The following is a 12,571-nucleotide window of genomic DNA, read 5'->3' on the forward strand; positions in this document are numbered from 1 at the left end:
TCTAACGGATTTTGAAGGACGTTGCTGGCTGTTTTCAGCAAAACAAACCAATCAATTGTAGTTATATTTTGTAGGAGAGTGTTATATGAAGAGAAAATCTCCATTCCTATAACTTTGAGTCCGAAGTATTTCCATCATCTTCAAACTTTCGGTAGGGTCGATTCAAACGCCCCGATTTATTCGAAATTTATGCTATTTCTCGAGTAAATGAAATGAGAAACCAATTCCGAAAATTTCGTGGGAGCATTAGTCACGCTTTTACCGAATCTCGAGGTTTTCTAGGAAATATCGTCTACCAAAAGCTCTTTACTAAAATTTCTCTTCAAAATACGATTTATAAAATGAACATTTCAGTACATACGACGCTACACATCATTGTGACTTCGAGAAGAACGGTAAGTTGCCTACCGAAAATTTTTTATCAGCTGTCTCCCTTTTTTGTCCTTTTAATGTGCTAAGACGACATCTGAAACCTTTTCGATATAGTAAAATATTCAGTATCTGATGAAATAAATGTCTAAGCGAGTAAACATTGAAATACGAGTGTATGTAAATGGATTGTTCCTGGAAACTAACAGCTAAAGCTAATTTAATAAAACGACTTTTCTACTTGAAAAACATTGGTATGAATAAATAAAGAAGTGTACAGTACGTTATTTCAGTGATTATGTCAAAGTTACGAGGCGCTAGAAAAATGTTTACTTTTTTAACTACAGCTACTTTCAGACGATGCTTTTTGACTTAACTATATGAGTAGAAAAGTGGATCCCCGATCAACGTTTTTATCACCATGTCTTTGGTACGTGAGTCAGCGCATTCAATTTTAATTCTATAAACACCTCTTAACTAGTCTACGAAGCTTATTTGTGTTGAATCATCTAATAAATCAAAAAGAAGAATCATCGAAATAGGCCTTAATTGTAGGCCGAATTTGAGTTTATTTTTTGTTTTTGCCCCTTGGTTTTAGCCTACAAAATGTCTCCTCTATTTCGTTCAAGTTTTGCTAAGCTGCAAATGTGTCATAAGTGGCATAATGACAAAAAATATGGCTTTTGCGTTTCAGTAATGCTCAGTTTCATAAGCAAAATTCGTTTTCACATTATCAATAAAGATTTTGGGTGAAAATGGTATTCGGGAAGTTTTGAGCATGTCCTAAAACCATTTTATTCATTGCAATTTAAAACTATGGGTTTAACCACACTAATAATACGAATGAATTGCTGGGAATAATGTTTTGTTGGGAAAGACAGTTTTATTACGTTTGTAGCGTTCCATTCTAAAACGCGGAAACCATTACCATTGATATCCCATTTCTATTCTTAACGTTAAAATTATTGGATATGGGGAAAAAGCAAATGCTCGTAAAACAATCAAGGGTGTCTAGAGAATAGAAGGCGGCCGTGGCGAAAAAGACGGTTGTTTTGCCATTTATCGGGAGGGGACCATTGCCAAACAGCACCCGAGATCCAGATTAACCACACTTCAATTTTGTATGTTAAAAGTTCGAAAGATTTTTCAGTAGATAGAAAGTGTTGCTTTGGGGTCATGGCGTCAGCCAGTGCCAGATGGCACATGATCTGGCACCAATAAATATGGCGTCAATGGACGCCCACGGAATTTTTCTTCTTATGGCGCCAGTGAATCAAACATTTTTCCCCCAATATTGTTGCGGCGTATATGACGTGTCCTCCTATGGCGTCAGTGAATCAATCATGGCGTCAATGTTAGGCATAAGCGTCATATTCGACAACGTGGTAAATAACCCTTGTCATACACGCGTATTCAAATTTAATACTTTTTCATTTACCCAAATATAAGCCTATTTCAAATCTTGGGAGTTATTTATATTCAAATATAATACTATATAACTAAATATATAAGCATATTCCAAATTTTAGGATTTATTTCAACTTAATATCCGAATTTAATACTTCTAAATATAAACTTTAGAAATTATTTCAACTTAAACTCTTTATTGATAGGCCTATTTCAAGGTTAGGAAATGTAAATAATGAGGTCGGTGACCGTGAATAGAGAAACTCAGATGGTAAATAAACGGCCTATGTCAATAATTAGAAATCATGATAAGCGCTTGTATGAAAGCGGTTAGTGTCAACATGGGATGATAGTTCGGGTTGCAATGTTTGTTTATGCTAGGAAACTTATAAGTAAAAAAACTAGATTGAAACTTGGCGCGAATTTCGAAATATGGCGTCAATGGAAAAACCCATATGATAGTTCGGGCAGAGATTAAACGGACGACGCCGCAATGTTTGTTTATGCTACGAAACTTGTAAATAAACAAACTAGATTGAAACTTGGCGTTAATTTCGAAACATGGCGCGAATTTTCGACTTGACGCCAATGGAAAAACCCATATGATAGTTCGGGCAAAGATTAAATGCACGACGCCAAGAGGCAAGAGTATAAAAGCCCGGCACGTGTCCAAATTCAGTCACTTTTGTTCCTGACTTCAGACGAGTTCCAGCCTGCTCCCTAGTTGCTTTATAGTATTTTTCAATACTTGGTAACATTTGCCGTTGGAAGTTATTTTGCAGAGGGTAAGAAAAAATTTACGGGCTAGTACCGAAATTACTTGTGATTTTTACAAGTACTTGCGATTTTTTTTTTACAAGTACTTGCGTATTTTTTACAAGTACTTGCGATTTTTCTGAGATTGTCTTTATCTCATTCATTCTTTGAGAATGTTTAAGTGTAATATTTGTGAGCGTTCCTACCAAGGGAACAGGGAACTTTTGAGACATAAAAGGGAAATACACGGGGATGTTAAATATCCATGCTCGCAATGTCCGGCCGTTTATACCAGACTTGCGAATTTAACGTTACACGTGGCTACCCGACACTCTACCCCTAAGGTTCCACGTCCCCTCATGACCAATGCAGGTCCATCAACTTCTACCTTTGTCCCATTCTTGGGTCCATCAACCTCTACCTTTGTTCCTCCTGTTATCCCATTCTCGGGCCCCTCAACCTCCACCTTTACCCCTCCTGGGACGCAGAGGCCGAAACGGTCCACGTCCGACCCATCCACTCCTGGGACGCAGAGGCCGAAACGGTCCACGTCCGACCCATCCACTCCCGAGACGAAGCGGCCGAAACGGTCCACGTCCATCCCTATTCCTTCCCTAGATGAACTGTCCGACGATGAGAATCGTGCCCTGGACGCGTTCATGAACCGAGAAGAAGGTGTCATCAATGGATCTCTACTGGGAACTCCTCCACCCACCGTTTGCGAAAATCTGGATGAACTGTCCGACGATGGAAATCGTGCCCTGAACGAGTTCATGGACCAGGAGGATGACTTCCCAGCCCTTTCCAGCCAAGAGAACCGCGACATCCATCACTTTATGGATCAGCAGGAGGGTGGTGGTGGTCAAGAGCAGGAGGAGGAACCCATCGTTGCGTCACCGGAAGTTCCTCTTCACGACGAGCTAGAGGAACTGGAGGTACTCGGTAGGGCTATTTTTTGTGCACGTTTCACACCCGTAGCGACCGAGACAGACGTAGAGCTGTACGTGGGTAGACATAGGGTAGCGATTGAAAATTACTTGCGCAATAAACTGGCTAGGGATAGGGGGATTAAGTGGTATTTAACTGTCAGGGCTCGCTACACCCGTCAGTTAGCCGACACTGACGAGGAAGTAGAAAATTTAATTTATCACAGAACCCGAAACCTTGCTATTTTGAACCCCGACGTTATCCCCGGACAGATAGATTTTAGTATTACGACTCTGAAACGTTTAATGGAGGAGTACGAAGCGCAAGGTAGCGGGTGGGTTCTAGATAAAATTCTCTTCCTGCAAATTAATATCATAACGTACCTCCCGCTTCACGGGGGTACGTATTTTGAAACCCCAAAAAATCTTATAGCTAAGAGGGCCCTATTAAATGTGCGAAATACAGACAATAAGTGTTTCTTATGGTCAATTTTGGCGCATTTACACCCTGTTATCCATGGGAACAACCCCAATCGTGTAGAAAAGTACCTAGAGTATAGTAATGAATTGGACATGGCCGGTATTACGTTCCCCGTGGAAGTAAATACCGGTAAATTTGAGAATTTTGAACGGGTGAATAACCTTTCGATTAATGTTTTCGGATACGAGAAAGAGGTCTTCCCCCTTTACGTGAGTTCCAACAGAGTTGAGGAACCGCGTCAAGTAGATTTATTGCTATTAACCGAGGGTGAGAAGAAGCATTTCTGCTTAATCCGAAGCATGAGTCGACTTCTAGCAAAGTCATTCACCGCACACACAAACATGGAACATTATTGTCGTTATTGCCTGCATCGATTCTCCGGTGTAAACTCAGAGGAAAACTACAGAGAACACATCAAGGAGTGTAGTATACACGGACCCCAGAAGATCGAGATGCCGGTAAAGGAACCTATTCTGGAATTCAAAAACGTCGCGTGGCAACAGAAGGTAAACTAAATCTTTTGTTATTTATCAGGGTATTTTGAATAGCACGCCAAAATAGTTTACTGAGGCTAACGACAGACGGCGCCTATAGTAAGATAAATAAAGCAGACGATAAGATACATGGGAGAGAGAGAATGTTTTGTTTACATTTTATCTAATATAGTTTTATTTCTATTTCTCACAGGTTAAATACGTCATCTATGCCGATTTCGAGTCTATTCTCCGTAAAGTTCACCGATGCGATCCCGATGTCGACCTCTCTTCAACAACGAAAACTTCGCAGCATATCTCCTGTGGGTTTAGTTATGTCATCGTTAGTCACGACGGTACAGTCTCTAAACCAGTTACTTATCGAGGGATAGATGCCACGGAAGTTTTTAGAAAACCTTTTGCGTGAAGACGCAATCATTCAGCGTAAGATTAAAGATAACGCCCCCATGAATCTATCACACTTAGAAAAGGCGCAATTCGCCTCGGCCCAATCTTGTTACTTATGTAACAAGCCTTTCACTGTAAATGACTGTAAAGTTCGTGACCACGACCACACTAACGGAACCAACAGGGGAGCTGCCCATAATTCGTGCAACCTGAAACTGAGGACCCGGAATTTCGTTCCGGTCTTCATGCATAACTTATCTCGTTACGATGCTCATCTTATCATGGACAAAATTGGATTGGTCAAAGATCACAAGATTACGTGTATCCCCACGAATTCCGAAACGTACATTTCGTTTTCTCTGGGTAATTTACGATTCTTAGACTCAATTAGGTTCATGCCGGCATCGCTAGAGACACTCGTATCGAATTTGGCTCGGGGAGGAGCCGATAAGTTCAAGTGTTTAAACTCTGCCTTCAGCGCTGACGAAGTTCCGCATCTGCTGAGGAAGCAGGTTTACCCCTATGACTACTTCGACTGCGAGACTAAATTCGACGAGACCGAGTTGCCACCCAAGGATGCCTTCTTCAATTCCTTAACTGACGAAGAGGTTAGTGAGGAAGATTATTCTCAAGCTCAAAAGGTTTGGGAAAAATTCCAACTCACTAACCTCGGTGAGTACCATGATTTATACGTTAAGACCGACGTTCTGCTCGTAGCGGATGTTTTTGAAAGTTTCAGGGCTATGTGTCTAGAATATTACAAGTTAGATTGCGCGCATGCATATACAGGTCCTGGTTTCGCTTGGCAAAGCGCACTTCACATGACCCAAGTGAAATTGGAACTACTCCAGGATCCAGATATGCATCTCTTTATTGAGAAGGGTATAAGAGGGGGCGTTTCTTTAATTACACATAGACTAGCCATAGCCAATAATAAGGATCTCCCCGAAACATTCAACCCAGCAGAACGTAGCTCTTACATTACCTACCTAGACTGTAATAACCTTTACGGCACCGTAATGTGTCACCACCTGCCGATGAGAGGATTTCGATGGATTCTACCATGTCAAGATTTCACTCGTGAAATTATCTTGAATCACCCAGACGATGATCCTCAGGGATTTATCCTGGAGGTGGATCTTGAGTACCCGGAAAGTTTGCACGAAGAACATAACTGTCTACCCTTAGCACCCGAACGTAGAGTTATTAACGCGGATGAGCTTTCACCGTATTCGATTGAACAGTTGAACAAACTGAAAATTAACGTACAGGATAGCCTTCCAAAGTTAGTTCCCTCGCTCTACAATAGGGAGAAATATGTTCTCCACTACCGGAATCTCAAGTTTTACATCGCTAAGGGGATGAAATTGGGGAAAATCCATCGAATACTCACATTCGAGCAGGGTGCGTGGTTAAAACCATTTATCGAGTTCAACACGGAGAAGAGGAAGCAGGCAGTGAACGACTTTGAGAAGGATTTTTTCAAGTTGGCCAACAATAGGTACGCATCTACGCTACGCTAAGTTATTATTTCACACGTAAATTAATCAAAATTTTTATCTATTAACAGTGTTTTCGGGAAGACGATGGAAAACCTCCGCAACAGGATCAACTTTGACCTTGTCCAGACCCGGGAGATGGCAATCAAGAAGGCCAGTTCGCCGACATTCCAGAGGTTCACCATCTTCAGGAACGAGCTGGTTGGGATCCATCGTCTGAAGAAATCCCTCAAGTTGGACCGACCCATTTACACCGGTTTCGCCATCTTGGACCTCTCAAAGTTGGTCATGTACGACTTCCATTACAACACTATGAAGGCAAAATATGGCGACGACCTCAAACTTCTTTTTACCGACACAGGTGTGATTTTTTAAAATCGTTTACTAGATTTAAATCCTTTTTCTACTTTCAATTTTAACTAATTAAATGTTTTACGTATAATTGCAGACAGCCTGACCTATCAGATTTTCACCGACGATTTGCCTCGGGACTTTGCCCAGATGAAGGAGATGTTCGACTTTTCCGCCTACCCCAAGGAACATCCGCTCTTCAGCGAGGAGAACAAGAAGGCCCTCGGAAAGTTCAAGGACGAACTCAACAGCATCCAGATTCAAGAGTTCTGCGGCTTGCGACCGAAAATGTACAGCATCCTGTCGGCAAAAGGTGAAAAGAAGACGGCGAAGGGAATCTGTCGTCGCGTAGTCAAAAAGAAGATACGTCACGCCCAATACAAGGAATGCCTGCTTCAACGTAAACTCACCACTGAGGAGATGAAGAGGATAGTCAGTGTTAAACACGAACTATTTTCCATCACTCAGAAGAAACTCGCTCTTAACCCCTGCGATGATAAGAGATTCATCATCGATGGGGTGTCTACATACGCTCATGGTCATTTTAAAATTAAGGAATATTTCCAAATGTATAACTTTCTGTAACCCTATCCCCTCCCATTCCCTCCTGGGGGCGAAGTGGCCGAACCGGTCCACGCCCTCCTCCCATACCCTTTTGGTGCGAAGTGGCCGAATCGGTCCACGCCCAATTTCCCCTCCCATACCCTTTTGGTGCGAAGTGGCCGAATCGGTCCACGCCCAACCCTTTTCCTTTAAAATTTCATAATGTATAGTTTATAAGTTTAATTTAATGTATATATATTTTCAATGTTTAATTGTATAGTTTTAAGTTGTTTTTTCTCGAATGAGTTTTACTCCGTGATTCTACGGTTTCTCATTCAAAATAATATTTTTTAAATGCAAATTTTCTCCCTCTTATTTCATACAACTTAGGCAAACATTTTTTCAGGTTAATGGGATGGGTCGACCGCGTGGGCCAGCCGCGTGCGCGTGTTTAAATTTCCCGCGTGTAGGAATAAGTTCGCGCGCGATTTAAAGAAAAACACATAAATTCAATCAAAAAAACTTTATTAAAAATCTCTTATACATAAATTCCGATATCATTTTATCGTTCAAATTCTTATCTTTTACAAATTTTAAGCAAATATCATACATTTTAATACCTCTACATCTATGCAGAGAAAAATATACGCAAAATCCGCCACATGTCTGACTGGAATTTCCTTGAAGTTGTTTAGAATTAAAAGTTACGGTAACGCTGTTTCTTTCTACAAAATCGTTGAATTGAAACATGTCCGGCGGGTTTCCGAAACTATCGAAGAACTCGGTATTTTTGTTACTAGAAAAGTAAATAACAGTCCAATGCTTACCTTCAGTTTCTGAAGAGCCAGTATTTACAATATACAGTGAAGGGGAAAACTTTACTTTTTCGGGTAGCAGGTCAGCTGCAAAAACACCTCGAAACAGATCTTTGGTGAATTTATCCCTTTGCATAATTTTAGTTAATTGCGTAGTGTTCATAATCTTTTAGTTGTAATCGTATATGACAGTTCTATTCTTATCAATCTCAACCAAATTCTGAAACTCAGAGTAATATAAAACTGTGATAGTCTTGGGCAAGTCCTTGGCGAATTTTAATTCCAATCGCAAGTTACCATTCCTTATCAATTGAAATTGAGAAGTTGAACTACTGAGGTCGGCACTTAAATCAAAAGCAAATATGCAATTCCCATTGGGGAATTCCTCCCGTGAAATGTAGTTTCCCTCGTCCAATAACCATTGAGAGGTTTGAGTAAAAAGATTAGTATAAGATCTCATATATTGACCACCAGAAAAGTTTGGGGTAAGAGGTTTATGTGGAACGCTAGCTCCGTCAAGGTACAAGGCGATATGATTTAAATCATAAGGTTGAAAATTGAAGGGTGACTTTCCGTAATCACCCAAATATGCATTTTGATCTACAAGAGCGAAAAGAACTTTTTTGGGTAGTTGACCCATGAATTAATTATCTCTAACACATATTTTTGTACCACTGTTAAATGAGAATGAGTTACATTCCGTGCGAATAATCGGGTATTTCATGGTTGCCAGTTCCAAACATTTAGCGTGGGCGATTAACACTTCCGATGGTAATTTCACTTTACGAACGTACAGGGATGCTAACTCGTAAACCACTTTCCATTTAACTGCACCGTCTGCATGCACGCAAAATTCGTTTGGACTTTTAACAAACTTGAATTTGAGATCCGTTAAATTTGGGAAGTATCGAGGTTGTTGACAAAGGTCCAAGTGTACAGTTCCTACCATATCTATTGTTGCTTTTCTAGCAAAGGCCGCTCGTGTTTTAAACCCTTCGTTATCGTCCAAAACGTCAAATTTTCCGGCCGTGTCTTTGTAAAACATGGAACTAGTAAGAAAACTAGTTTTGGCGGGTCCTCCGAATGTCACCGCCGTTTGAAACATGGCCTTGTAAGGGTAGTTTTGCGGCGATGGTGTGACCGATCTCTCTTGAGCCGAAAGGTGTACTTCGCTGAAAAGACTATGCAGGAAATTATTTACCGGTCCAACTTTATCAGCAGCGGCCGGAATTGTGGTCCCATCGGCCGGGTTGACAATCCTAACTTGAATATGTAATAAAGTCTTGGACAAGTCCAAATACGCGTCGGAACTACCAGCTACGGTAAACGTGATTGTCGAATTTTCGTTAATGTTAGAGATGGGGCTGTATTCGACCCATTCTCCACTCAGAATACTGGTATTGGTAAGAGGTACGTCGAAAAGTTCGACTTCGCTACTGATTGACCCATGCGAACCGGGATGGACATGTGTCATTATATTTTTTAGGTAAAAATATCTGGATGATTAAAGGATGTTGCTTTCCTCTTTCTTGTCACGACTGAACTGACGAGTGATCTAGACCTACGTCTCCTTTTATTACCATTCCCCGTCATTTTTCGGATTTCTTCCGCCGCACTAAGGGCGTCGTCTTTAGCCGCGGCTTTTCCATGAGATTTTACAGATGCTTTTAAGGGAATCCCGCTAGCTACGTCCGTCACGACCTTCGCACCTGTGTTCAAAAACTTTTTACCGAGGTAACTGGCACCCCGTTTGAGTAGAGGTATTGCCCGACGGAAGGCCGATGAAATGAAGTTTCCCAATCCGTACCCGTGTTGCACCGGAAGTCCCCTGTATACCGCTAAAGAATTGCCAATTTGAGAATGAAAGTGTTTATAATAATCAAATTTTCCACCATGTCCGATCTGGTTTAGAAAGTGTTGATCGTAGTCCGATTGGTTAAAGGACATATTCGATTTGACGACGTTCTTCATCTAAAACTTCAAGTGTAAATGACACGAGGACCTGTTTTACCTTCTAATTTATAATGGTGACCACATTCTACGGGGTCTAAAGTGTAGAGTAACGTGAACTCTTCCTCTCACGAAATCTATGGGGGTACCAAGCTCACTCATTATGTTAATTTCAATTGACTGGAAAGTATTGCAGGCGAGGGGGAGGTAGTGCGGTCTAGGGAAATCTTTGTCTACCGTTTCTCCGTCATTACCCTGCACGCTAACGATTCTCAGTAGAGGTATGTGCACATCTCCCACGAGTCTAGACTCGACCACGTCGCTATAAACAAAGAGTGAATGAAGTCCCGCGTCGAGGTCAAAGGGGTACGTGGCTATGGTAGACTGGGAAAAAGTCGTTGATTCCGTGGAATCTTTCGAAAATCCGAGAATAACAGCTAACTCCCCCGGTATAGTTAACAAATAATCCTCTTTGAGAGAAATTTGTACTCTTCGTATGCGCTTTATGTAACTAAAGGAATACTTGAGCTGGGCGGGAATTGAAGGTTCACGCGTAATAACGCCCGCCACGTCATCCTCGACGTAGTTAAGTTGCTCGATAAGGTCCTGGATATTACCATAATATCCGGCGGGTAACTCTATGATTGTAGAATATACTACTCTACCATTACTCACGAGTATAAGCGAGCATGTCCTACTCAAATTATCCCAAGTGTGCGGGTAGCTAATTTCCGCTAAGCCTACTTCGTAAAATCCCTGTAATTTTACGGGTTCGGGGAGGTACGTCCTGAATTTACTTCTCGTATTGTCGGGGAAATACCTCATCGACGAGTCGGAAGGTAAAGTGATGTAAAAGCTCATACTATATCTATTTCCTGAACCCAACTGTCAAAAGACGGAGAGTATCCTTTCCAACGTACTAGCTTCTCTAGCGTCCCGTCGGGTCTGCGACGTTTCCTCAATATCTTTTCTATTTTAAACACGCTAGAATTTAGGTCTTTACCCACTTTCTGTAATTGTTCCTTGTAAAAAATACCAGTAATCGGTTCCGAATTCAAATCCTGGATCCTATACACCGGTGGACTACGAGGTAATCTCTCCACCACTTTGAAAAGTTCTTCCGACCACGTGGGCAAGTAACCCTTCTCGAAAATATTCTTATGTTTGCTTATCCGGACTACGTCACCAATATCGAAAGGATAGTTTAATGGTGGGGAGAAGTCTATATCGCCGTAAAGGTTTTCCCATACCCGTCTCGATGTTTCGGGTGTGACTTCAACAGGTTTACACTTTATGGATCGGTGATAATTGTTATTATAAGCTTGAACCATGTCTTTAAGAGCGTCAATGTACTTATAGGTGTTGTTTTCCGTGAAATACCGGTACATGCGACTTTTTAGAGTTCTGTTGAACCTTTCAACTATCGTAGCCTTCTGTTCGGAATCCGGGGCAAAGAACTCAATCCCCCTTCTTTTCAACTCTCTCTGAACATCCCTGCATATGAACTCATTACCGTGGTCACTTTGCACTCGCTTCGGTGAGCGACCGGACTCGAGAATAGCCTTAAAAGCCCCGAGGATGGTTGGTCCTTTCTTGTCCTTGGTAGCCACCACAAAGGCGTATTTACTGAAAACGTCAATGCAGCACAGGAGGTATCTGAACCCTTTATTGTGACGAGTTAGGTTCTTCAAATCAGCTAAATCAATCTGCCACTGCTCATCGATCCCATAAACTATTGTCCTATTTCTCTTAAAGTTTTTTCTGGCATTCCTGTGTAATGTATACGTATCTTGTGTTTTTAAAAATGTCTCCACGTCTTTTACCGTAACCTTTAACCCAGCCTCTTTAGCCGCTCGGTATAGCCCGAGAACACTTCCATATGAACCCGGGTCAGAAACATTGGAATAAATCTCTTTTAGTCTATCCATTAAGGGTGCAGTTGGCTACACTATGATAATGCCTGAAGAGAAAATCGCTAACCTCTATAATTAGGAATATGGCAATTACTAAAACCACAGTTAAAATTTTAGGAGATTTAAAAAATGTGTCTACTAGGTTGGCTAACACCACAAAAGTACCCACCTGATTATCACAACCTTCCATATGGGAATACTTAAAATGAATGAAACGTGGAATGTAAATGAATCGTATTTTATTAAAAACAAGTGCTACAAGTTTATCCAATTTCCGAAACCTTCACCAGTCTGAGCGGGCAAATAATAATCCTCCTCATTCACTTCTTCTTTCTCCACTTTTTCTTTCTTCGCTTCACTTTTTTCAGGCGGGGGTGGGTCTGTTTTTCTAATTTTAATTAATGTTCTTGGTACATTAACCGTATACAAAAGTTGGTAAAACTGTGGGGCACCAATGACGGACGACTGTTTTTTAGAACTCTTCGCGGTATAAGCTAATAAATCAATTATATTTGAACCGATGATTTTACGGTTCTCATATATTAACTCTCCGGCGTGTGTCCATCTTATTTTTGATATACGGTCAATCCATTTGTACAAGTTCAAACAATCAGCTGCGCTATAGGAAGGAACCGAAGAGACGATTTCAGGACCCCAATTCCGGTTTTTTGCTGGTTTTA

General features: G+C 41.2%; 3 protein-coding genes across 3 annotated transcripts; 1 reads left to right on the forward strand and 2 right to left on the reverse strand.

Moving 5' to 3' along the window:
• Window positions 1-212: 212 nt before the first annotated feature.
• LOC149646257 (uncharacterized) lies at window positions 213-7,426 on the forward strand. Its single transcript, XM_089850313.1, has 6 exons — window positions 213-395; window positions 2,715-4,445; window positions 4,627-4,755; window positions 4,805-6,321; window positions 6,391-6,680; window positions 6,768-7,426. The coding sequence occupies exons 1-6, from the start codon at window positions 213-215 to the stop codon at window positions 7,253-7,255; spliced, it is 4,338 nt and encodes a 1,445-aa protein (XP_089706439.1). The 3' UTR covers window positions 7,256-7,426.
• A 771-nt stretch (window positions 7,427-8,197) lies between these two features.
• On the reverse strand, window positions 8,198-9,502 carry LOC149646258 (uncharacterized protein F54H12.2-like). The gene is made up of 2 exons (XM_089850314.1): window positions 8,725-9,502; window positions 8,198-8,628 (listed from the first exon to the last, which is right to left on the reverse strand). The coding sequence occupies exons 1-2, from the start codon at window positions 9,500-9,502 to the stop codon at window positions 8,198-8,200; spliced, it is 1,209 nt and encodes a 402-aa protein (XP_089706440.1).
• A 1,333-nt stretch (window positions 9,503-10,835) lies between these two features.
• Window positions 10,836-11,906, reverse strand: LOC149646259 (uncharacterized). The gene has a single exon (XM_089850315.1). It carries the CDS (start codon window positions 11,904-11,906, stop codon window positions 10,836-10,838), a length of 1,071 nt encoding a protein of 356 aa, XP_089706441.1.
• Window positions 11,907-12,571: the final 665 nt, after the last annotated feature.

This window comes from Phalangium opilio, unplaced genomic scaffold (assembly GCF_054372755.1).
Source record: "Phalangium opilio isolate 3A_F unplaced genomic scaffold, DU_Popi_V2 ptg000089l_1, whole genome shotgun sequence".
Classification (NCBI taxonomy): Eukaryota; Metazoa; Arthropoda; class Arachnida; order Opiliones; family Phalangiidae; genus Phalangium; species Phalangium opilio.